General features: G+C 40.2%; 1 protein-coding gene across 4 annotated transcripts in view; it reads right to left on the minus strand.

Moving 5' to 3' along the window:
• The window catches only part of Atp8a1 (ATPase phospholipid transporting 8A1), a 224,491-nt gene that overhangs the window by 28,942 nt on the left and 168,565 nt on the right, over positions 1-26,984 (minus strand). For all 4 annotated transcript variants that reach the window (XM_027390824.2, XM_027390823.2, XM_027390822.2 and 1 more), the window contains 8 exons: positions 23,024-23,207; positions 22,820-22,930; positions 15,576-15,650; positions 15,350-15,472; positions 11,159-11,237; positions 7,080-7,141; positions 1,878-1,934; positions 688-795 (listed from right to left, as the gene is read on the minus strand). In XM_027390824.2, the coding sequence (XP_027246625.1) occupies positions 688-795; positions 1,878-1,934; positions 7,080-7,141; positions 11,159-11,237; positions 15,350-15,472; positions 15,576-15,650; positions 22,820-22,930; positions 23,024-23,207 (799 nt within the window). The remainder of the gene's footprint in view (positions 1-687; positions 796-1,877; positions 1,935-7,079; positions 7,142-11,158; positions 11,238-15,349; positions 15,473-15,575; positions 15,651-22,819; positions 22,931-23,023; positions 23,208-26,984) is intronic.

Consider the following 26,984-nt stretch of genomic DNA (forward strand, 5'->3'; position numbering starts at 1 on the left):
TTCCACATTTTCTTTTATACATTTTATGTCAAATTTCCTGCAATTGAAATCATAAACCCTCCTACTGCTGGACCCTCTTCTAAAGGAAAGCAGATCTTTTGACACTCCCCTATGAACACCTAATAACTCAATTCCTCCTAGTGTAACTAGAGACTGAAAGACAGAATTGAAAATGGAGCATGATAAGGTTGAGATGTCACGTGCCTCAATTCCTTCAAAACAAGAGTCAGACTGATGCTATTAAGACAACTTTAAAAGTGCATTTAATCTAGTGATGGCTGACTCCTTTTTGGAATAATAGACAACAGAAGGAATGACAGGTTGTCCCAAACAAGGAGCTACACCATTGCTCTAAGTCTCTTATCCTAAATGCACTTGTGGATTTATGGTTTAATTTTTAAAATGGCATCTTCTATATGGGCACTTGCGACAAGATTCAAGTTTGCTACAACCATATTTTATCGGTCCAGTTGTGTTTATGAAAGGATAAGTCAGATTTAAGTTAAACGTTGAAGTTTAAAATACTGCTTGGAGATTTATCTCTCCCACCTGTGGCAACTGAGGGTGGTCAAATGCAGTTGAGTAGAGACCCGAAAAATGGGAAGTCATGCTGAGTAGGATGAAGGTTCATTAATGGATACCCATTTCTAAGGTTCTGCTGGGGTCTGAGCCATTAGCATACATTACCTCTCCAGACATATCAGGGGCCATGGGAACGGCAGGCCATAGAGATGAGTAGATTCCAAAGAACACCACCCAGAGAGCGATGCTGCCCCAGATGGCTATGTGGCTGAACTGTGAGAAAGGAAATCTGTGTCAAGACACTCTCATCCAGTCAAGCACACAAACATTACTGAAACAGTCACGGATTCCCTTCTACTCTGCATTAAATTCAGAAAAACACCACCTCCCGGAATTGTGCTATAGTTGTGTGCATTCATTCTGTAGTCTCTGTCATTGCTCTCTGCTCTGATATTTATCCTTTTTATCCACTGTCATCTTCCACTCTCCTTTATCTTTGCTCTTCATGTTCCTTCCCAAAGACATTAGACACACCTGAGAGAATTACATGGAGGTCAACGGGTGTCACATCCAAATTTCTTGTTCCCTCCTTGGGCATCAAACTATAATTTTGTTTTATTTAGTGAGTCTCTCTACCTGGAAGTGGACAGGCTGCAAAACTAATGTGTTGAAAGTGGAATGAGTTTGATACAGACTGTGCATTCATTTAAGTGTCTGGAGACAGATCTCGGACTGTTGTAGAATAATCTTTTCGTACACCCTGAAGATGTATTTTTGCCAAGGTGCCTTCTGATTGGTTTAATAAAGAGCTGAACGGCCAATAGCTAGGCAGGAGAAGATAGGTGGGATTTCTGAGGAGAAGACAGGAAGAAGAGAAATCTAGGTGGGATTTGCTCACAGACTTGGACCAAGTAAGATGCACTGTACTGAGGAGAGGTAACCAAGCCATGTGGCAGAATGTAGATGAAAAAAAAATACAGGTTAATTAAGTCATAAATGCTAGTTGGAAACAAGCCTAAGCTAAAGGCCAAGCTTTTATAATTAATAATACATCTCTGTGTCCTTATTTGGAGACTAGTGATCCAAAGATAGCCTGACAGGAAAGCTTGCTACATCTCACTAATTTTTATTGTTCTTCAGAATTATTTTCCAATAGGGTTCCTAGGGAACACCAGTTCTATGACATAGTAAGCCTGAAAGTCTCCATCTGTGTGAGATGGTAACAACGTGCAACTCATTTAACTCAGTGTTTTCAACCCACAATCCCTAGTTCTCCTCCTTCCATTCCCAAATGCTCCATAACCAATAACTGCAGGCTTTGCAATAAAGAGACATGCGACTAGAGATATTCTTACCCATGTCCAATATGAGGTTTCCAGCCCAGCTTTCAAACACACAGTTATCACTACAAACTGAAAACAGAAAGGGAAAACGTTACTTTGTCTTCTATATTGTGTCATAGGTATCATAATCTATCAAGTGTCAGAGAGACCTTCTAAAGAACAAACAGGTATGAATTAAATAAGTTATGTGCTCATCAAACTCAGGTGAGTGGCCCTCATTAGGACATGGCAATAGCTGACATTTGCATGTCCTGCTGCCCTCTCCTGTCTCTGCTCACATTCACAGCCTCAGAGTCTGTCAAGGAGGCTACTGAAGGCTCTACTGTCTGTATTGTACAACTCATGAATAGCATGTGCTTATGTTAATTTGGGTCTCAAACTTCCTTTAACTGAATCTTTTTCACTAAAAGCTCACTTTCTGGATTTTAAAGATAAATTATAGAAGTAAACTAGATGTTTGGGAACCTAAGTCTTTACTTGGGAAATTTACGTAAGTATAGTTCTGCAAATGTAGGCTATGAGAGCCAGACACTTCTTGAAATACACACCATTTGTGGTGATTATATGGGTATCCTGTCTAGTGTCATTTCAATTTGATACAGGCTGAAGTCATCTAAGAAGAGGGACCTCAATTGACAAGATGTTTCCATAAGATCAGGTTGTATGCAAGCCTGTAGGGCATTTTCTTAACAAGTGATTGATGGGGAAAGGCCCAGCCCATTGTGGGTGGACCCACCCCTGGGCTGGTGGTCATGGATTCTATGAGAAAGCAGGCTGAGCAAGCCATGAAGAGCAAGCCAGTAAGCAGCACTCCTCCATAGCCTCTGCATCAGCTCCTGCCTCCAGGTTCCTGCTCTGTTTGAGTTCCTGTCCTGATTTCCTTTTTATGATGAACAGTGATATATAAGCCAAATAAACTCTTCCTTCCCCAAGTTGCTTTAGGCCATGGTGTTTTATCACAGCAACAGAAACCCTGATTAAGACAATGGGTAATTCTGAAATGAGGAAAGAAAAGATACCTTGACTTTTCTGTATCTCCCTTAGGAACACTGCAGTAGTTAGATATACCTGCCTTGGTGTCAGATTACGAGCTGCTTTAGTTAATGAATGGGGTACATTCATTCATCAGTATATTCAGCTCCAGCATGCTGAAACTTGCCTCCCGTGAAGACTAATCTTGACTGTTAACATGAGTGGACTGAGAAGCACCCAGGAGATGAGTAATCCACACTGGAATTGTCTGTGAGGGCATTTCCAGAAAGCACCCTCTAAAGGAAAGCTCCCTCTGAAAGCGGCAAGTGCCTCACAATTGGGGTGAGGCCCCAGATGGAAAAAAGGGGAGGGAAGGGAGGAAGCCCATGAGTGTATGCATTCTCTCTCTCCTACTGCTTTGTGGCTGTCACAGTGTGAGCATCTCCACCCCACCATAACCCCTGCTCTGTTTTTTTTGTGGCAGTCATCTCAGAGTCCTGGCATCTCCAATATCCTGGGTTTTTGACTGTGACTTAAGCTGTATTTTCATCAATGACCTTTCCCTGTGCTAAGCCTCAGTTTCTCTCCATGACTCCTTAATCCTGGGGTCTCTACTGTAACTGGGACTGCATTTTGAACAATGACCTCTGCTGGTCCCTCTTCAGGAAGACCAGTCCTCTCACATACTGCCAGCCTCCGCTGCTCTCCGTGACCCTTCGTGCCTTCAAAATCAGAGCCACGTGGGGGGGCCTTATCTAGTTCTACAGCCAGTTGATGTGCAGCACTGGTCCCCAGCTGTGCATGGGCCCTGAAGAAATACTTCCCCAAATATTTCACCCCAAGGATGCTGGTCTCTTATTAATCACTATTGCAATTTTCCAGCTTCTGCTGAGCAGCATTAATTGTTTGATTGTGCCAGCAAAGCAAAGGTTTTGCTTCTGTAGCGCTGGTCCTCTTGTTAATCACAGCTAATTCTTCAGCTCCAGCTGACCAGAAACTTCAGATTTTAAATTCAAAGTATTATAGTAATGGCCCTGAGAGTCTTTTAGGGGCTCAAACTTCTCTTTGAAACTTCGTAAGTCAGGTTTCATTGTCTGTCTTTTTTATCTTCCAAGCTCTCACAGAACAGCCCATCAAGCTCTGCATACTCCCTGACATTTCCAGCCTGAAGCTCTACAATACTCCCCACAAACAACATGGTAAGGTTTGGAATAGCAAGGCCCCACTTCTGGTATCAATTTCTGTTCTAGTTTGTTTTCTGTTGCTGTGATAAACACCATGACAAAAAGCAACCTGGGGAGGAAAGGGTTTATTTCATTACAGGTTATAGTCTATCATAGAGTGAAGTTAGGGCCTGAGCTTGTCAAGAACCCATGGGCAGCCAGGCAGTGGTGGTACACTCCTTTAATTCCAGCACTCAGGAGGCAGAGGCAGCCAGATCTCTGTGAGTTGGAAGCCAGCCTAGTCTCCAGAGCGAGTTCCAGGACAGTCAGGGCTGTTACACAGAGAAACCCTGGCTCAAAAAACCAAACCAAACCAAACCAAACCAAACCAAACCAATCAACCAATCAACATACCAACCAAAAAGAACCTGTAGGTAGGAACTGAAACAGAGACCAGAGGCACTTCTCTTAGGTTCACATTCAACTACATGTCTTATGCAGCCCAAGCCCATGTGTCCAGAGATGGCACCATAGCATATCAATTAGCAATCAAAATAATGCCCTACGGCATGTCCACGGGCCAATTTGATGGAGGCAATTAATTCCTCACTTGAGATTTCCTCTTTCTAAGTGTGTTAAGTTGACAACCAAGATTAATCATCTATCTTCTCACCATGATGGACCTTTGACACTGTGAGCAAATGAACTTTTTCTCTTAAGTTGTTTTGTGCAGACATTTGTCTGCAGTGATGAAGAACCAGCTAGCACATCTTCCTCACAAGGTTATTTTCGATGAAAACCTGAATGTGAAACACTCAGACCAACACTCATATTACTATGATCTATTTGAAACTACATGTGAAAAACCCAAACGTTGTGAGTCAAGGAGACTCGGGGCACTAGGATTATCTCATAGCACTGGAAATGGATTTCTTGCCTAGGACTGGTGACTGCTAATGCCCATAGTGTCCAATCCTACTTTCAGGTTTTGGGGACAGTACCTGTTTAGACATTTTTGAGCAGGGTTGAAAAGTTAAGGTACAGGGGGTACAGTTGGGTTTTCTCATCAGGATATCTGTTGGTAAATTATGATGAATATCTACAGACATCAAACTCGCATGAATATTAGTTAGCTTAAGCTATGTAAAATTTCCAATACATGACAAAATGAAAGAAAAGCACTTTCTTGAGACCTGAGACTTTATTGCATGTCCCCAAGAGACAGCCAAAATATGAACCATGGCTTATTTCCAGCTACCTGGTTAAGCATATACACAGTTCTGTTTTGGCATTCGTGCTTTAAGAGAAACATCCTCTCAAATATGGTTGTGCTTTTCTTTTACGCCTTCAATGGGAGGGCACCAGTGGAAAGAAATCCCAAAATTTTCCCAAACCTGAACCCCTCTGGCTAACTGAGTATAACTTCTGTTGCTGTGGTAAAACACCACAGAGGCATTTGATTTGACCCGACTTAGAATTCCAGGTTACAGCCATTATTACGGGGAAATCAAGGCAGGACCTTGGTGCATCATATCCACAGTCAAGCAGAGAAAGGGAATAAATGTATGTCTCTGTGTGTGCTTGTTTAATACTCAGTTGGAATTCTCTATTTCTATACAGGGCAAAGCCCAGACCATGACCTGGTGCTATTCATGTTCAATAGAGGGTCTTCCCAATTCAATTAACAATCCCCACAGATGATATGTTCATAGGTCAAGTGGATCTAGAAAATTCCTCATTAAGTCTGTCTTCTACATTATGTGAAGTTGAGAGTTCAAACAAGTCAGCACATGAATGAACTTCATTTCTTATTCAATTACTCCGACACTTGAGAATTGTATATTTTTGTTTTCAGTGCTGGGAACTGAAATGCATTCTTCTCTGAGCTAAACTCTCAGGCTCAAAATGACATTTGAGCACCGTTATCACAGAGTCAGCCACACCAATGACTGGTTGGCCATACTTTCTCTATATGGAGGCTTAAGAATGAGTGAGTGAGTGAGTGAGTGAGTGAGTGAATGAGTGATGCATATAAGGAATAGAGTGCTGTCACAGAATGCAGAATTCATGTTGAAATGACTGTGTCTGGATTCAACTGAGTGACCATGGGCATTAGCATTCCATTGTCTTCTTGAGTTTTAGCAGAAAAATGGTCTGAGTGCTTTCTGGCATCTTACAGGCAATGGGAAGAACTTGGTGGATCTTTGGAAGCTGTGTGGAAAATGTTACATAAGCCTGCAGACCACTCTTTTTTTTTTTCCAGATCACTCTTATTAAAAAAAAATATTATATGTGTTTGAATATGTGCTTGCATGTATATATATGTGTCACTTGTGTGCCTGGTATCTGCCAAGGCCAGAAGAGAACACAAACACCCTCTGGAACTGGAGTTACAGAGATGGCTGTGAGCCATCACGTCCATGCTGGGCACTGAACTCAGGTCCTCAGAAGCAGCCAAGTGCTCCAAACCTTTGAGTGATTTCTCCAGCTCCAGTTTACTCTCGTGTTAGTTCTAGCACAAGCCTATTGAGAAACCACTGGTTTCACACCCAAGAATACCTTGAGGATGTTTGGTAACATTCAGGAAGGCAAATATAGCACAACATAATATAGACGGCAGTAGTACAAATTTGAGGAGAAAGTTCAAAATGAGAAAAAAATGGGGAAATAGTAAGAGTAAAGAGGAACTACTGAAAATCAAAGTAACAGAAACCTTTTAAAGTCAGTGAATCCAAATCACACTTAAAAAGAGCCAGTGTGGTGGTATACAGGGTCTGATCATCATTCTTGGCACTTGGGAGGCTGAGGCTGGAGGACTTTGAGTTGAAGGCCAGCCTGGGCTACACAGTGAGGTCCTGTCTCAAAACAAAACAAACAACAACAAAACCCAAATACATAAAACCAACCCAACAAAGCCTTATATAGAAAGCTGTCAATACTCCAAATGCCTTATTTCATTTTTCAAGGAAACCCTAAATGACCCTTAAACTCACCCTGCACACATTTAAATCTGAAAGGAGAGGGGCAGAGATAAGAAGCAGCGGCTTTAGACAAAAATGTGCAAAACGGCTGAACTCACTGTGTAAACAAAGTTTCCCAGAAGCAGGTAATCTGAGGTTTTCCCATTTCCAAATACCGTGCCTGCAAAAAAAGAAGATAGCTTGTTAGGAAGAAAATGAAGGAAGGTCCAAAAAACAAGTTGTTTTGAACAAGAAAAGAACCTAGAGGCTCGGGGTGGGGCCAGAAGTTAAATGTATTTTTGAGACCACGCTGCTATTCCTCACGAAGTTGCTACAGATGGGCCACAAATTAAACACCAAGTGGGAAATCTGACTGGCTTACCAATTCTTAGAGTCCACTAGGTGAAAATAAATAAATATGCAAAAACGTTGAGTTCTTAATCATTTGGAAAGCTTAAAGTTCCACGCATTGACAGGATGTGATATTGTGAGTGCTGAGACAGAAGGTTGACAGCATCAGTAAGAGTAACGGGACCCTTCTCAATAAAGCTGTTAACATGGAACCAAGAAGACTCCGTGAAAAACCATGCTCAGATGCCAGGGATTACCTACCAACCTGATCCCACACACGATGCTTCATGAGGCTTTGAGGGCCTGACTGGATTTCTGGGTATATTTAAAGTCTTTTGTTATTCTAGGTATGCGTAACAAAAAATAACTACAGATGAATGAATAGCAGCTGACCAAGAGACGCTATTACTGGTTGAAAATATTGACACTCAACTCTCAGGGAACTCAGCACCGTCACGAAAGGCAGCAAGAGGCTCCCCCCTTGGGCGGTTTTCAAGTTCACACAAGTTACATGTGCTGTCTGGGGACATACAAAGACACTTGGGTGGCTCTGTTAAATGACTGGCTTTCATTCCTGGTCTTTGGACTCGTTCAGAAATGATGCAGCATCCTCAGAAGTTTCTGTGTTCATGCTTTATAGCTATCAGTATTTACCAAATTAGAAATTAAAACAGAACATTAAAAAGTCTGTATTTTATCTAAAAATAACAGTAATAAACCCAGTGCAAACTCATATAAATACATTTTATGAAAAACAACTATTTTCCTAAACAAAAGTGAGTGAGAAAATTGGCATTATTTTACATTAATCTCCTTAATGTCCAGAATTTAACAGAATACAGCTGGGCTTTCACATGTTGCCTTGGCTACAATATTTCAGAGAAATACAGATTTGTAAAGATATACATGGACTTATGACGGGTGTGTCTGTATTTATTTTGGTAATCTTCTCCAATAACTCTTTTATACTACATCAAAACTTAACAAGCTATTTTCTTTTTCCTTCTTTCTTTCTTTTTCTTTCTTTCTTTCTTTCTTTCTTTCTTTCTTTCTTTCTTTCTTTCTTTCTTTCTTCCTTCCTTTCCCTCCAGAGGTAAGGGTATTCTATGATTTTGTTTTTTAAAAGGTAGTTGCCAGTATGGAATCTGAAACTCCACTAGCAAACTCTGTGTACTTGGTTACATTAAAATACACTGGTCACATGGCATCGCACAAGAGTGTAATCGTGTGGAAGCCAGTGGCTCGGACTCATGAAGTGAACAACCTTTTCCACAGTGAAAGCCACTGAGCTTAGAACAGCAGCAACCATGCTTTCATGTCTGCCCAGCCTGTCTCTCGGAACTCACCAGTATTCAAGGGTTAATCAGAGCACTGGCTTATAGTTCCTTCAAGGGCAGCCTTAAGTGAAACTGGCTATATATACAGCAGTGGAGAATGAGAAGACCAGCCTCACTGCCATTGTTTTCACCAAAGCCCCAAGTGTCATATCCCACACTGAGTTTATATCATAATTGAAAAGGACAAAAGCTGACTATTACAAACATTGATCAAATACTCAAATTTTGACACCATAGACTTTCAAAAGCTCTTGAGTTTTATAAGACATTTATAGACAACTCTTGGAACTGTTCCACTAAAAATTATTATTGTGTTTTTTATACTTTTATGGACTCCAATTCTTCTATCCTTTCAAAGCAAGTCGCTCAATCTCCTAGCATTCTCTTAAAAGTAGGAAAAAGGGCAACAATTACAAAGCCCCCAACATCAAACTGGGAACTCAAAGCCCATGCTACCTATAACTTGTTCTTTAAGGAAAAAGCCAAGGGCCCTTAAGATTTATCTAGATTTAGTTTCTCCAGGCAGCAGCTGCTGGGGACAGCAGGACTGAAGCCGGCTGATGTGGACCGTTTCCCAGGAAAACACAATGAGAGATCTGGCATGTCTAAAGTATATTGTATGCTGTTTGACTTGGCTTATTTTTGATATTAAATTTCCTTTTTCTAGTTTAGGATGTTGAAATAGTAGTTTCATGGATTGGCGATATCTTGCTTTTAATTCTTGTGTTGAATTTACATTTGAAAATTAACTTTACTGGGTGGATTTGACTGAGGTCAGGATATCCTGAATTGTATTCTGGACTTCAGTATTTGATTGCTTCATAAAGCAGAAACAACATAATGTACATAAACTGATTAATGGGTAGCTAAAGGGTGGTATATCTATACAGTGGAATATTATTTAACCAGAAAAGGGAATGAAGTACTGATTGATATTGCAATGTGAAAAGCCAAGCTTATGTACATAATTCCATTTAAATGACATGTTCAAATAGGCAAGTTCACAGAGATAGAAAAATTAGTGGTTTCCAAGGGCTATGAGAAGGCTACAGAATATCAGGGAGTAACTGTTAATGGAGATACGATTTCTTTCTGGGAGTGCTAAAATATTATGGCATTGCCATCATATGATGGTGGGATTTGCATAATTCAATGAAGATACTAAAAAAAAAAACACTGAGCAGTGCATTTCTGAAACCATAAATACTGTAGTAACTTAATTATACCGCAATAAGAATAAAACTTTCCCATGATCTTGAAATTTAGCAGTGTTTACTGTTACAATTTCCTGAGTAATTGAAAAAGGGGATTAAAATCTCAGCTAGGGCAGGAGCCCAGCACTTTCTCTGGAACATTTATGCTTTCACACTGTGAGGCACAGTAATCCAGCCACAGCTGACTGGGTACCTATGAGAAGCCAGGCACTGTTCTGAGCACAGCAAATATCACCAAACCAACTCACTCCTCAGTCTGCTGAGGCTTAGAGGAGAAAGATGATGCAGAGAGGCCAAACCATCAAGCCAGGCAAGGCAAACAGTATTCTAAGACTGGGTGCCAAAGCTGTGGGTCAGGGGTGATCTCAGAGAGCTTCTCTGTGCACAGCCTCTCCGGGGAAGAACAAACAGTCTCTGGAGGTGGAGAATTTTGTTGAAAGTGTGGTAAGCCTTGAGGTACTTGGATTGGTTGTTTTATCAAGGTCATTCTGGAAACCCATGTTAAAGGAGTTATATGGGGGCAAGAACAGGCAGTGTGGCGTTATGCTAACAACCATGAGTTCATAGGTGGTGGGATTTGCCTGTACTTAGGAAGGACTGACAGCTACTTGAGTGGAGAATGAGCCAACATTTTTATTCTTACAGCCTTGGAGCGCAGCACTGAAGAGCCAGCAACTTCTTTAGCACCCCAGGGAAGAGGTCTGCCCTGGGACTCAAAGTACCAGGCTAGGCATGACAGACATCCTTCCTCCCTGAGTGGCCACTTCATCATTTTTATGTTCATCGGAAACATACCATGATCCTCTCTTTCAAAAACTGATGGAATAAAATCACTCCCTTGAAACTTGCCGAGAAAAAAAAAGGCGCACAACTCCAGGATGAAGGGGAAAACACATTAAAATGTCAGCTCAAGTTTACCTGAAAATGCAGGCCCAACTGATCAAGCTCAATTGAAAGTGCTCTATATAAGCCTCATGGTACAATAAACAGATGACATGAGACATTAGCACTTATTATCTTCTCAGCACACACTTGCAAAGGGGGAAAGTCCTCAAGTTTGCATGTTTGGGAAGCACGAGAAGTAAAGAGGGACTTTGCATAGATTAAATCACTTGACTCCTAAAGGAATAATAAAAATGTCTGCTGTGTGCATAACTTTTGGATGCACAACATTTTAGATTAAGGAAAATGTCATGGAAGGAAACAGTGCCATAATTTTGAACATGCATCGACAATGAGTTACTTTCCTAAGATGGTGAGACACCACCTCTTTGCATTCATACCCTTTCTACTTACCATACTGAAGGGCTTTTAGTGGGAACCAAAACAGAATAACTGAGTGGAAGAGGCCATTCAAACAATGAACCCAGAAAACCTGAGGGAAAACAAGAATCCATGAGAACCATTTGCGATAAACTCGTGCTGTGACCTCTGACCTTCTTTTTTATCTATGAGCTAGATGCACAAAATGTGTTTCTGCTGGGGCCACCACTGTGAATTAATAGAACTGACAGACACTCTCTGCCTTAGACGTTCATGGGTCATTTATTTATTTTTATGTTTCTCAAGATGTTTTTTCAGCTTCACTTGGAATTTTTTTTTTCTACTTAAAAAAAGAAATCCACTATCAAAAGTTTAAATTTCTGCCTGCTAAAGGAAAAAAAATCTTATAACAAATGCAGATCCTGGAATTTCTTACACTGGAATTCTTTTCATAATTCTGGAAGAATAGGCTTTTACAAGACTATGACTGGGAAATCCGCCCCTGCTTCCTATCCCACTACTCTGCAAATGTTTCATTGGTACGAACATATAATGCTGTTGTCTCTCTCTTGCAATAGACATGCACATTCATAGACTGTAAAAAAAAAGACAAAGTCTAACATTTAGATGATATATTCATTAAAATAAAGTATTGTGACTATGCCTGAACTTATCAAAGGCTTTTACAATTGTTTAACATCTGTCAATACCAAGTTTCAGACAATCACCACAGCCACTTAACAGCCATTACTTTTTATGTCTTGTGTATTATGAATAGGAGAGCAGGCATCATCGGGACTTGTAACAGAATGTGAAAGATTGAGTTATAGAAAACTGCTTAGAATCTTTATGAGCCCCCAAACAGCTGTAGTTTCATCATTTAAAACGGCTTCCTGCAAACAAAGCTTAATGTTAAATACAATTGGCATATATTAATAGTTTTAAGCTGTTCAAACAACAGAAATTAAGTTGCCTGCCTCCCAAAATTTTCCACTGTGATCTCAACCTCCTTTGTTAGTTCACCCAGCCACGCTGGGGTGTATGATCCAATTTACGCTCCAATACTTTACACATTTGAACTTGTGTTACTCATTAACCTTTGTTGCTTCTCCTCACTATGTCATTACCACAAGTTTTTATTTGACAGAAAGCACAGGTGGGTGCAAGAAAAATTAGTTCTACTTTTCCATTTTCCTGACTGATACTTATTGTCACATGCTAATCCTTTAACCCCTGTCACGACCTTAGAACCTCCGACCCCTTTTACCATAACAAACGTAAGCCTCATCATTCAAGGGAACAATGCTTCCACACTCAGGACCCTCGGCAACCGTTGTGTAGACAACTATGCATTTTGTAACCATTTGTTCCTGAATTTTAATACATTTAGATGGAATGCAATCAAACAGTTTCTCTGAAATTATTTACCAAAAATTTATAAGCCCTAGAAAAGTAGATGGGAAGCTGAATATACGAGCTTAATACATATTCAAAGAGATATGGGACCTGCGCAGCCCCATTGAGTTGATCTGGAGTTTTCTAAATGACCGGGCTCTACAGATATTGAAGTACTTTTCAATAAGAAAAGATAGAAGGAAAAAGTTACTCTTATGTCAACACAACATACTACCTGTTATGCCCTTTTCCTGACCACCACAACACTGTGCCCATAATTGTCATGCATGGAGGGCATGAGAGGATGGAGCTTTTCAGGAATGGCAGGGTAATCCTGGGAGGATCAATGCATGTTTTCGTTCAAGTAGGACACGATCACATTTGTGGCTGGAAGCTAACTTCTGAGATAGCATCACAGAGCCCAAACTATGGGAGGCAAGGACCTGTAGCTAAGCTCGATAAAGCCTACTGAGCTGGTGAGAATTATTGCCAAGGTATCAGTCTGCTCTTGGCTCCCAGATGACTTTTACAGGAAAACAAGAGCTCGTGGCCACTGTATATGCCTTGACCATAGCCTTTCATCATTTGAAAATGTTCACCATAGATAATGAAAACCATGGCAGCAATGTGGGGAGAATTTGATATAAATTGTTAACAATAAATAAATAACCCCCCAATCACATTAAAAATGTTAACTTAGACATTGTATACTATGAAGAGAAATAGCTTAAGAATATACCACCACAAATACAGTTCAGAACCAGTGTTACAAATTAGGCAAGCTTCAGGATGTTTGATGTTTTAAGTTGACCAGTTTCAATTATTTAACCTGAAGCTATTAAGTTATATGCGTGTGTGCCTCTGTACATCCATGAAGTCTGTCCATGAAGACTGAGTCTCAGAAGAAAGAATAATTTCCTGGTTATATGCTCACACTACCATTTACGGTGCAGACTATAAAGGCATCAAAACACCTGCTTCACTTTGTTCTTGGTATACTGAGAATAAACAGCACTAGAGAGCTTTATGAGTTAATACATATTAAAAGTTCCTATGCTAAATGCCTGTAAATTCAAAACACTGAATTGCAACTATATCTAAGTATCAACAATTTACTACTAAAAATGCACTAAATTAAATGGAAATGATTCAGTAAAAGGGTATTATATTTGTTCATTTGTTTTACTACTAATCAAATATGTGTCTATTAGGGTTTCAAAACTGCATCCACCTTGGTTGTTGTCATTTTAAATCCATACCCTCAGTTACACTAAACAGAAACCCGAATCATTATGTAATACTAGTGTGGAAACATGTTAGAAGACACACTTGCAGGAAAGTAAATTATGCAGAAATGAAACCTTTCGTTGCTGGAATGACTAAATATCACAGATCACAGAAGATGACAGTAGCCTATGCTGTGTTGGGTCGAGTGTGAGCTCAAGCAATGCAATGCAATCAGTAGAGGAAGAGTGGTCAAGTATGGTCAAGTTAGGTCAAGTATGAACCCAAGCAATGCAGTCAGCTCAAACATCCATCAGCAGATGAATGGACAGGAAAAATTTGGAACATTTACATGGTGGTAGCATTTCATTTAGCCAAAAAGGAAAATGAGCCCATGAACCTGGGATGGAAATGGATGGAACTGGAAAATATTATATTAAAGTGAGGTGGCCTAGGTTCAGAAGAACAAATCCTGTATGTTTTCTCTCATGTGTGGCTCTTAGATTCTCATTTCTTAAAACCCCTAATTATTGATTCTTTGTGGATTTCACATAATGTATCCTGATCCCACTCATCTCCCCATCTCCTCGACTCCACCCTCTATCCTCGGACTCCCCCACTCGCCCCATAGCTTCTCATTTTTATGCATGTATGATTAGGTGAGAATGTGTATAGACTGAGGTCGGGAAACCAGGAGGCTCAGGAAAGGAGAAAGAGGCTTGCGGCAGGGCAATGGAGAGGGTAGTAGACACATGAGTGTCTACTGAAAGTACAGGGGGATGTCTGGGGTAGAAAGACACAAATGGGGATGGGAGAAAGGGAGATGGGGAAGAGGGACAAAGAGGGTCAATCAAAGTAATCACATAGGAGAATGTCATAAGGAAACCTGTTACTTTTTATGCTAATGACATTTCTTATGCTAATGAAAGAAAGGACAACTTTCTAGATAAAAACAAAAACAAACAAACAAACAAACAACAACAACAAAACCCAAAACAACAATCCAGGCAAACTATAATTTTAGGTAAATCCTGGATACTTCATCTTGTGTTTTAATTTTAAGCTTCAGAGCTAGCAACTAAACAAGAAGTTACTTCCTGGAGGCTGTAACTTTAATACTGGACTCAATCGCTCTAAAATTATAATGAGAACATTATTTCCTCAAACAGGGGATTGGGAATGAATGAGATGATACTCCTCACCACAGCAAAAGAAGAGCCAAGCTGTGTCAGTCCTAGTTGACTAACTGGTGATTAGCTAGCTGGTGAGAAATGAGTGATTTCTAACACTGCCTGAAAGAACACTAACACGGCCTGGCAGGTCACATCTACTCATTGCTGCCCCCAAGAACCCCGATGAAGAGTGATTTCATTTTAATTTTGTAACGCTTAAAAAAAACCCCAACAAACAAACAAACAAACTAACAAACAACCCCCAAACAATCCAATCCAACCAACAAAACTCCTTCGCCCTCCATATTTAGAACCTTTATAAGACTTGCCACACTCGGTACTGTGGAGTTCTTGGCTGAGGCAGGTCAGATGCCTCCAGCTTGCAGCAACAGAGAAAGCCCCTCTGCACACAAGAGAGGACCCCAGCTCCTACCTTGGTGTTGAAGTCCAGAGCATTCTGAGACGTTTTGTACAGCTCAGGGTACTTCAGCATGTTCTCCTTTCTGCACGATCTCTCAAATATTCCCAGAGTTAAGGGAGGCATCGCTGTAAACATCTGAAGTGACATACTGCTTGTTACATCACAGGGCCAGATGATGGCTATTACAGTTATCTTTAGTAGTAAACAAAACAGGAATTATCAAAAGCTCTCAACTTACCACATTATAGAGCCCGATGCACCATCTCTCAAAGAGGATCTGTCCAGAGAAGCCATTGACAAAGGCAAACCAGATCTAGGGAGAAAACAAGCCCCAACCCCCAGAATTAGGACACAGAATTTCAACACATCGAACCCTGAAAAGCAGCACCGAGGGATCGCTCATGGGTCTCTGGACAATGGCATTTCTTGTCTTTACTTTTGATTTAAAGGGGCACTTCATGATATAGCTGCCATATGAGGCAGAATTTGTTCTGTTTGCCAAATCTAAATATCTACATGAGCAAGCAATCACAGATTTAAAGAAAATTAGGTATTATCTTGTTTCTACACGTGAATATATTTATATGGTATTAAACTTTCATAGCTTTAATTCCCCTTTCAAAATCCCTACAAGGATTCAGTTAAAGTTTATTTTTTATTATAGATGTTATACTTACTTATTTAGGATGTAATTTCCTATAGTAATAGAATCATCATTTTCTTATGTGTCATGTGTGTAGTTTATATAAATAATGTCACGGGTTTATTTTACTTAAGACCAACTGTATATAGTGTCACACCCTACTTCTTCCTCTTAACATTACAAAGAGCATTTGAGTTTTCACAACTCCTTAGCACACTGCTAATGGATTCAGAATTTCTGCAGTGTGGAGATTCAGCTGGCTCAACATCTCTTGCTATCAGAAATGATTCCTAACTGGAACTGTGTATGCATCTTCCTTTTCCCTTAGGATAAATACTTCAAGTAAAATTAATGCATTAAATATGTTTCCTTTTTTCTACAGTTCTTGACAATTATTGCCATTGGGATGTTAAATTTGAATTTATATATCGAAATCTTTTAAACTTAAAATTTAAATTAAAAATTTTAATTATGTGCAGGTGTGTGAGTCTGAATGTGGCTATGTGCATGAGTCCAGGTACCCGATGAGACCAGAGGCACAGGATCTCCTGGAGGTATAGAGACAGATGCTTGTGAGTTGAACTTCAATTTTAATGCTTGCAGAAAGTCAAATCTTTAATGTTTTCATATGTTTGTAATTTTCCTTGAAAGAGAAACCCTAACTTGGGAAACAAAATTTAGGAGTAGTATAGTTTTATTCAGCATATTTGAAACAAATACAAAATTAAAGTGATTACTGGCAATACCTTGAAAAAAGAATACATTTGAAAAAGCCAACCTAAATATAATTAAAAATCAAGCAGACTTGGAAAAGAAAGAAGTCTGGCCCAGCAAGAAGATTACACATACACACAGCACAGTAATAGCAGACAGCAGTAAAGAACTTCTTGATTTGCGGCTCCAGAGAGCACATAGAGTCACAAGAACCTCGCTACACTTCATGTTTCGTTTAACCTCATTGTGGAAGCATGAACTGCTACAAATTTGACATTCATCAGTATGAACCCAGGACGCCCCCCTGCGCCACAATGAACTGTTTCTGTACTGGCCTTCTTCGTTTTTATAGTGGAAGGGAATGATTGAGCAAGAATTAAGAGTGAATGTCTCTAAATAAGTCTAATGGACATGATCTGGCTCACAGAGAATAGTTAATTCTAAATGCATTGTTAAGGCATTGATACTGTGTAAATTTATGTTACTAAATTGTGTATGGTCAATAATTATAGAGGTGAGTGGCTCCCTTTAGCTTTATTTGCATGTAGCATTCTATTGTTAATTTAAGCACCATGAAATTAGATTTTAAGACCCTCCTTCAAGTCAATGAACAGACATAAAGTTTGAAACACAAAAGAATTCACAAATAAACCAGCAACTCTGCATTCAAAGTGTATTTAAAAATATATAAACAGACCATGTTATAATTGAAAACATTTACATGGGAATTAACACATTTTTGTCACTGTCCTTTCTAGATGAATGGTATGTGACATGTGCTTAGAAATTTATCCTTTGTATTCCAAAAGGTCCATCTTCATGTTGCTTTTCTTCTTAAAAGAGAATGGACTGGAATGCCTAGATAAGGGCAGAGTCTTTCGATATAGCAGTACATCTTTACATAAATAGTTTGCTATTCGTTAAGTTTGATCTCTACATTTCTTTTAAGGAAAATGAGAAAGTCCTTGACAGGGAAGTAGTCTACCACAGTCAGTGATTTGCAGCTCAAGCCCCACCTTAGAAACACATCCCTAAATAAGACAGAACCTGAATTACCATAGCACATAGAGTCCTTCCTTTTACCCAACCAAAGCCTTGGATGTCAAAAGCAAGCATTAGGCCTTCGAGAGGGGGGGGGATACCCAGATGATTTAAATTCCCAGGGAATTTACTTCCTAGCATAGTTCACTGGGAAAGCACCTCCTTATTGACTTCAATGACTTTCTTTCTTCTTCTTTTTTTTTTTTGTTTTTTTTTGATTTTTCGACTTTCTGCAAAGGGGAACGGCTACATTGTTTTGAGGTCTAAGAAAACCTAGATGCCATCAATTGTCTTAAAGAAAAGCTCCTGTTTGTTAGGAAGACATCAGAGGATTCAGAAGGCAAACAAACAAACAAACAAATAAACAAACAAACAAACAAAAAACCTTTTTAGAAGGAGCCAATAATTTAAGTGAACACCTATAGCCACTGCCAGGCATCAACCCCCCGCAAGTTTTCTATCAGCTTCTGAGTCTCTGTGTGTGTGGTTGCAATTTACAGCAATGGAGGAGGTAGCTTGTGATAGCCCTGGCAGGACAACAACAAGAAACCACTTTTTGCTGATAATCTAGTACACCCTTTGGGTTTAAGACCGTTCTTTATGAATTGTTTTCCAAGTTCTCCCCCTTCCCCCTGCAGAGGCGTGTCAGCTAAAGCCCCACAGACATTTTCCTGATGGAGCACTTCTGCATATTAAGCAGCAGCTTGCAGAGAGTCAGTGCGGTCTCTGCTCCCACGCCCGACCAGCACAAAACAGAAAGGAGAGATCCGAGACTGGCAGTTGTCCTTGCTGGAGACATTCAATGATGTGTTTTCTGCCTATTCATTCTGAGTATTGACATGAGCCATTAACATCTGCAGAACTTGTTTTAGCTGGCAGAAGTTGGGTATGGGTGGGGTGTGTGTGTGGGGGGGGGGGAAGAGATTGATTTAAAAGTTCAATCCATGCCCAAGGCAGTGGAATTATATTCAAAATACATTTCCAAAAAGTGCTACCAGAAAAATAAAAATGAAGTTTCCAGTAAAGTTTCTATCTTGCTTTGTTTTTAACCCGTTAAGAATGTCATCGGTGTTAAATAGCTCATGAAGAGGCTTTGCATTCAGAGCCAAGTCCATTCAGGGCTGGCTAACCACAAATCATACAATTCTGGGTTTGAAACAGGGTATAAGACTTAAGTTAAACGAATTTTTAATTTCCTCATTAGTACCTATGTTTTCACACTTCACTGTTGTTGATCTAGATTTAAAAAAACATAAAACAAAGAACAATTGATTGTCAACTAGTTTATACCTAAAATATGAGTTTATTTCATTAAAAATTATACTTCATACATAGCTATATGCTGACAGACCTTAAATTGTTGGTTTAAAAGATTTTTTTAAAAAGTCTATGTAAATAAAGTGTATAACACTCCCAATGATTAAACTGAGAACATATAATTAGGAAAGTTAGTTATAGAGGGAATGGGAATAAAAAAACTCTTTTAGGGAAGAACCAGAAATTTATATAGAAAACAAACTTTTTTTTTGTTGTTTTCATTGTTCATTTTTTGAGACAGTCTAACTAGGTAGCTGAGGCTATCCTCATGCTTTAGTCTCCCAAGTACTACAAAAACTGGTGTGGACCAAACTCCTGACTTCAAAAATGAGAAAACAAACCAAAAAAACCTAACAACAAAACTTATAAATTACTTTGAAAGTTTTCATTAAAACACAGGTTTTCCAGACCAAATCTAGCAGTAATCAACGATGCTTATATTTCCAAATATTTATCTACGTTAGCTAAGAGCATGGAAACCTAACTACAGATGTTTAATAGATGACATTGTCTGTATACCTCAAATTAAGTATCAATATCCCAATTTAACTCATAACAAGAATTCTGTTTTTTTTGTTTTTTTTGTTTTTTTTGTTTTTCGAGACAGGGTTTCTCTGTATCTTTGGAGCCTATCCTGGCACTGGCTCTGGAGACCAGGCTGGCCTTGAACTCACAGAGATCCGCCTGCCTCTGCCTCCCGAGTGCTGGGATTAAAGGTGTGCGCCACCAATGCCTGGTGGCCGTAACAAGAATTCAGAGGTAACTGAGCCAACTATCTGGTACTTTCCAAGGAACACAACAGATGTGGAGTAAAATATCTCTAGTGTAAAATATGGAGCTTATTTCCATAAAGAAGTGGTAGGCCAAGTCCTTCCGACAGATGCTTAGAAATGTCCATGAAATAAAGGGAAAGGGGGCACATACAACCATCTGAAGGGAGCCCTCAGCAAATATGTAGGGATGTGGGCAGGTCCTAGGAAGAGTGGAGGATAGTTTTCTTAATAAGTTATCCATAGTCCTCAGAGCTGTTCAGAGGAATGTGAAACTCAGACAATCTAGAGGCCCATTATTAGGATATGGTTTCTGATGACCTATTAAGGGGTGAGGCTCAGAGGGAAACGGCAAAGCCTTCCTTGGGCCACCAAATATGAGTGCTGACAGTGCAGACAGAAAATGTCCACTATTGTCCCCAGATATGTGCAGCTTGAAGATTGTTCCCTTACAGGGATGGCCTACAGAGAGTAGCTGGACCTGTGCCCTTACCTAGCTGTATACCATAAGCCCCAGCTGTATACCATAAGCCCCACTTCCTTGTTTATCTATATGTAATATTCCTGCCTTCTTCTTCTTCTTCTTCTTCTTCTTCTTCTTCTTCTTCTTCTTCTTCTTCTTCTTCTTCTTCTTCTTCTTCTTCTTCTTCTTCTTCTGGTGTATGCAATAACCCTGCCTCTATGCTCAACTCTCTTTTTTCCCCCCTTGAGACAGGGTTTTTCTTTGTAGTTTTGGAGTCTGTACTGGAACTTGCTCTATAGACCAGGCTGACCTTAAACTCACATAGATCCACCTGTCTCTGCCTCCCAAGGGCTGAGATTAAAGGTGTGTGCCACCACTGCCTGGCAACTACGCTCAACTCTTTAAATAAGAACACTGAGCTTCTGGGTGATGTAGTTTCTCTGGCAGAGAACCAAGACCATTCAGCCTCAGCTTCCCACATGTTTTTCTTCATTACCTTGTCACCCCCACGTCAGGTCCAAGTCCTTGGAGCTATGCAAGGACCTGACAAAAGAACCTTTGAGATTGGCTCAGGAGGTAAAGGTGCTTGCTGCCAAGACTGAAGACCCAAGTTCCATCCCCAGAACCCACGTGGTGGACCTGGATAAAATAGACTCCTGAGCCAGGTGGGTTGATGATGGTGCAGGCCTTTAATCCCAGCACTTGCAAGGCAGGGGCAGGTGGATATCTGTGAGTCCGAGGCCAGCCTGATCTACAAGAAAAGTTCCTCTGATCTTCTGCCTTCTGAAGTTTGTACATGTCTACATCTATACCCACAAAATAGTACATGTCAAAAATTAAAAAATAAACAAACAAATAGCCCTTTCTTGCTCACTTATCCGCCAACACTCTGCGGCTCACTCTGCTCTGCGGCCACAAGCACATTAGAGCACTCGATATGCACTTAGTCCAAATTAAGAGGCACTGAAGGCAAAATACAGAGCAGACTTGGAGGAAAGAAAGTAGAAAGAACACACAAGTGCAAAAAATTAATTTTTACATTGGTGAGAATGATAATATTTTTAATATATTGACTTAAAATGCGGTACTGAAATCAACTTGGGTTTTTGTTATGGCATTTGCTATTGTAGTACTTAGAAAACTTAAAATTACAGACATGCCTTCCATTGTACCCTACTGGCAAGATCAGGGTTTTTGTTGTGGGATTCGCTAATGTACACCTAGAAAATTGAAAATTACAGATGTGACTTCCATCATATCCTATTGGCCAGCTCCTGGGGTTACGGCCTGCGCTTGGCTTGCTTTGTCTGGTATTTCATGCCTATTCTGATGCCAAAATATCTTCAGGGCAAAATCAGGTTTTAATTCTGTGTGTTCATGTGTTTTTACATGTGTTCAGGTGCTCATGTGTGTGCGTGTGTATGGAGGCCAAAGGTCAACCTCAAGTGTCCTTCCTCAGCAGCTCCCCACTGTTTTTTGGAAACATTGTCCTGGAGCTCACTGGCTGAGCAGGCTAGGTTGGAAGGTTAGTTTAGGGATCTGCCTCTCCAGGTTAGACACATGCTGCACCATGCCTGTCCTTTTTACATGGGCTCTGGAATTTGAACTCAGGTCCTCGTGTTGACAAGTTACTGCTTTAGCAAGTGAGGTCCCCAGTCTAAGGCTTCATTTGTAAGATGATGCATGTTTGATATATGGAAAGAACCTAGAAACAGAAAATTTTAGGGAAATTCCTTATCTAAAAGTCTTGTTATTTGCCAAACCCAGAAACCAAAACAGGTGGATAACAAGGGGTAGCTGTGGCTAATAAAGAAGATCAAAGACAGTGGTTCTCAACCTGCAGGTCATGACCCTCTTTGGGGTTGTCTGACCCTTTCACAGGGGTCATGTAACAGATAGTCTGCATATCAAATGCTTACATTACAATTCATCACAGTAGCAAAAATTACAGTTAAGAAGTAGGAACAAAGCGCCCCCCCCCCAATCACCAGGATCGTTAGTTTTTAAATACAGTTTCCATGTGTGCTAACCCTCAACAGTGGGCTAAAGAAATTCTGCACATGTTCAAGCTTTACAGTCTTCACAGTGTTAAAAACTAAAAACACAACTCATTAGCAATTCTACCTCAACTTTCTACCAAAGTGGCCTAACACTTTTAGCTAGTGTTTAGAAATTGATGACTATTCTCTGACATCTTATTTGCTTGAACACATTTAGAAATTATAAAAAGTGAAGAAATGGCTCAGCAGGTAAGAACACTGACAGTTCTTCCAGAGGACCAGGGTGTGAATTCCCATGATGCTAACAACCATCTGTAACTCCAGCTCCAGGAGATCCACTCTATGGGCAGACAGACAGACATGCAGGCAAAACACCCATTCACATAAAACAATAATAGATCTTAAAATTATTTTTTTTTCTTAAAAAGTAAGTGAGAAGATGAAGCACTCGTGAAAACAATGAGAAAGCTTTCCATAAAGAGAACAGTTGGAATTATGAGTGATGGGGCAGGACCAAGTTAAACGTGAGGCTACCTCGATGATGTAGAGCACGATGTTCTTGTAGAAGCAGTACAGGATGCACTTGGACACGCGGTTGTAATTCCAGGCACCATGAACCATCAGCAAATTCTTCAAATACTTGAACTAGGAGAGGGATGGAAAGACATTAGTATTTTCCTCGTCACTGGCAGCTGATGGAAAACAGTGCTGCTGTGTTTCAAAGCCACGAGGTTTTACCTGAGCTATGGAGTAATCTGAAGAGTTGGCTGCCTGCAAACCTTCATTGCCACTTATTCCAACACCCACATGGGCCATCTGTATCATACTGACATCATTTGCTCCATCTCCAATGGCAAGTGTGATGACTTTGACTTGTTTCTTAACCATCTCAACCACCTCAGATTTCTGAAGAGGAGAAACCCTTGAAAAACAAACACAAGAACCAATGATCGGTCACCCCTGTTTCCTGAAAAAGGAAAATTTGAAATGCTATAATTTTTTGATCAATAAATGAAGCAAAACATCTAGATGGATGGTTCTCTGATGAACCATGATGGAAGGGATGCAGATACTTGGTTCTCTGCTAAGCTGTCTATTGCTTCAAGGGAAATTCAAAACAAAAAGACAACAAAAGTTCCAGAAGCAAATTTGTAGACAAATATGGAGACATACTCTTTTTTAAGTATCAGACGTTTAATCCAAAGGGAAGGCATAAACAGCTGTTGAGGGGCTAAGAGAGAGCTCAGTGGCTAAGAGGATGTGTTGTACTTGCAAAGGATCAGGATGCAGTTCCCAGCACCTTTATCAGGTGGCTTACAACTGCCTGTGACTCCAGCTCCAGGAGATTTGACACCCTCTTCTGGCCTCTGTGGGTACCTGCCTCTTACATGCACATTCTCCCCTGTATACACATAATTAAAAAGTAAAATGCACCTAAAACAAACAAACAAAACAACCAGAAAACAGTAAAGAGTCCAAATAATAACTAGGTTCTATTCAGTGTCTTGGAAGAAAAAGCTTTAAGCTTCCGAGAGCTGGTCATATGTAATATAAAACATCTAAAACTACTGAAATTAATAGTGGGGAGTTGGCTAGCCTTTCAACCTGTTCTCAGACACCATTGGGAAACTCAAGAAAAGTAAATATCAGATGCTAGAGCACAGTTCATAGGCTCCATTTTCTTCCAGAGGCGCAGACGAACATGCACGAAGAAATCAAATAGCCTTTTCTGCAAACATGGACCAGGAACAGAAGGCATCAACGTTTATACTAACATCACATTTGGTTTTAAATATGAAGCTTTTTCCATGCATCTTAAAAAGTCATTTTAGAAATAAATGCCAAGATAATGATAGAAATGTTCTAAGGCAGAGTGCTTCGGCAGCACAATTAACTTAATCTATTGTCCATACAGTGTTGGAAATAGGAAGACAGGAAGACTAAACAGTGAGTCAGTCCAGACAACTATTAAGATAGCAATTAGAGCAGGGTGTGGTGGTGCACACTGGTAATCCCAGCACTTAGAGGCTGATGCAGGAAGGAGGGTCATAAGTTCTAGGCCAGCATGGGCTACATAGCAAAGTCACACACACACACACACACAATACTCTCTCTCTCTCTCTCTCTCTCTCTCTCTCTCTCTCTCTCTCTCTCTCTCTCTCACACACACACACACACACACACACACACAGATAAGAAGCAACCAAGGTATAAAATGCTAGTGCATAAAAATGCCTTAGAGCTATATCATCATTGCTGTCATCATCATTATCATCATCATCACCACCATCATCTTGAGACATCTGAGGCAGTGTCAGCCCAAGACAGACTTGAACTAGCTTTGTAGCTGAGGCTCTGGCATAGAACTCCTAATCATTTGGCTTCCATTTTTTCCCAATAGTGGCAGGTGCCAGTCTGCCTCACTCAAAGGTAAATTCTTTATTAAATATCACAAACATGTAACAAATACTTGCTAAAACATCTTGCAAATTACTTGTTATCCTTTTTAAAAACAAAGGCCACTTAAGGAATGGATATGTCTTCACATATACACTTGATTATGTTGGTAATTCCCAGCAGAGGGAACCCTGTACAAACAAGTGCCTCCAGGAGCCTCTACTGCCCCGAGGAAAGGAGTGAGCTATGGTAGCTCTGACTCCTGCCTGATGTCAAAGAATCGCAGCTCCAGCCCCAGTCACTGGTCCAGTTGCCTCCTCTGCACTCTTAGTGGCTGATCCAGAAGAGGGACAGGTAAACAGCTGCTATCTCAAAGCATTATTTTTAATTTGTGTCTAGTTTCCTTTTGGAGCCTGGCAACAGTACAAAATGACACAGCTCTGAACTCAACTGGAGAGTGAGTATCAGGCTACTAATGGCTCATTTCGGCGTCTGCCTCCATTTCTCTTCAAAGCAATTTTCATTCCATTTTCACGTTTTATTTAATTTTTCTTAACAGGCTAATATCAATTGGTAAGCCCACTGGCCCTAGGCCAAGGTTTTAAACACGGACTACGGCTGACATTTAGTAAATGTCAGAGATGAATGCTCACTAGATTTAGGAAGCAAATGGAAATGGGCATGAATGAAGGGAAACATTTGAAAACATTTATCAAATTCCCTTTAACGGCTCCCAGTCTACACACATTATAAAATCACACCATGGAGCTAGGACATTGTGGAGCCTTTTTATAAATTGAACCCACATAGTGAGCTAAAAAGCTAGTCTCTTCACCCACCTCGATGGGGACGACTAACTCAGGTATTAAGAGAAAAGAGCAGGAAGACCCTAAGCAAGAAAATGTTCAAGAAAAAAAGAAAAAAAAGAAAAAAAAAAAAGAAATGATGTTATAGTCAGAGGCACCCTCCAAAGGGTGTACATGATAACTACAGCTAGCGAGGATACTTCAGGCTTAGAAGAAGATTCAAGGAACAGTGAGAGCCACCATTTCTGCAGACTTTGGAAACGCAGCTGGTGAGTAAAATGATGTTGGATTTACAAAATGTGAAACACACATTCATCTAGTTCACAATATGAACGTACAGACTTGTGAGTTAGAGTCTAGAACCTTCTTTTGCCTGGAAACCTACTGGTTGACATCCTGGATTTTCTATTGCTACAAAAATCTCTCCCAGGAGGCACATGTGTTTTGTTTTCCCACATGAAGGATATAATTTTAATCCTAGTTGATGATTATATTACACGCCGTTCTCTACATTCGAAAGTAAAATTGTCAAGCAACTCACAATTCTTTTTAGACCATCATACCTGGTTTTCTTAGCAACAACTTTCTTCAGAGTATCTCAGATATCTGGCAAGTATCTAATTAATGGCAATTGCTTTGATATATGCAACCTCAGTAAATAAATACGTTACAGAATAAGCACAACTTGGAAGGCACCAAGTAGAAGCCTTGAAAACAGCACCCATATGAGTGTCCCTCCTCCAAAATACTTGGATTCCTCGTGCTTCAGAACTTGGGCTCATCTCCAAAGTACCTTATTATGTATAAACACATATTCCAAATCTGAGAACCCCAAGTTCTGAAGCACGAAGCTGTTTCTTGCTGCATAGGTACGGGGTGTACAACTAAGCAAACATAATGTGATTCTCAGGCTTTGGCGGCGCTAATTCCTTGACAGGATGCACCGCAACCAGGAACTGTGAGTGAAATAAACACTTTCTCCTTTAAGTTGCTTTTGTTAGACCATTTTATCAAAGAATCAGGAAAGGAAACTAAGACAAACGGATATAGCAGGTAGCCTCTTGATAGTTTGCCTGTACTTAGCAATTCCAGATGATGGAAGGTGCCTCCTTGACAAGGACAGGAGAGTTCATTTTAGACGAGGGAAAGCACACAAGGTAGATTTCTTTCTATGTTCACATTCTCCTGAGCATGGTCCTTCTACTGATGCGCTTCCAGCTCTCCAAAGGTTACCACATTCCCCACCAGAGTTTGCTTTCTAGATTTCTGCACAGGCTTTTGGAGTTGTACAGTTTCTATAATGGCCCAGAGCAAGCACACCATGCAGCTAGTTAATTCTTCCTAGTGCTTATGTCCAAGGCTGGGCGTGTCTAAGTCTTCAGCTTTCTATGTACCAAGAGTGACCAACTCTGCAATCTGGAAGCATCATAACCATGCTGTTTTCTTCTCCCAGATGTCTATATGTCTATATGTATGTATCGTTTGATCCACCTGTG

Source organism: Cricetulus griseus (assembly GCF_003668045.3).
Source record: "Cricetulus griseus strain 17A/GY chromosome 1 unlocalized genomic scaffold, alternate assembly CriGri-PICRH-1.0 chr1_1, whole genome shotgun sequence".
NCBI lineage: Eukaryota > Metazoa > Chordata > Mammalia > Rodentia > Cricetidae > Cricetulus > Cricetulus griseus.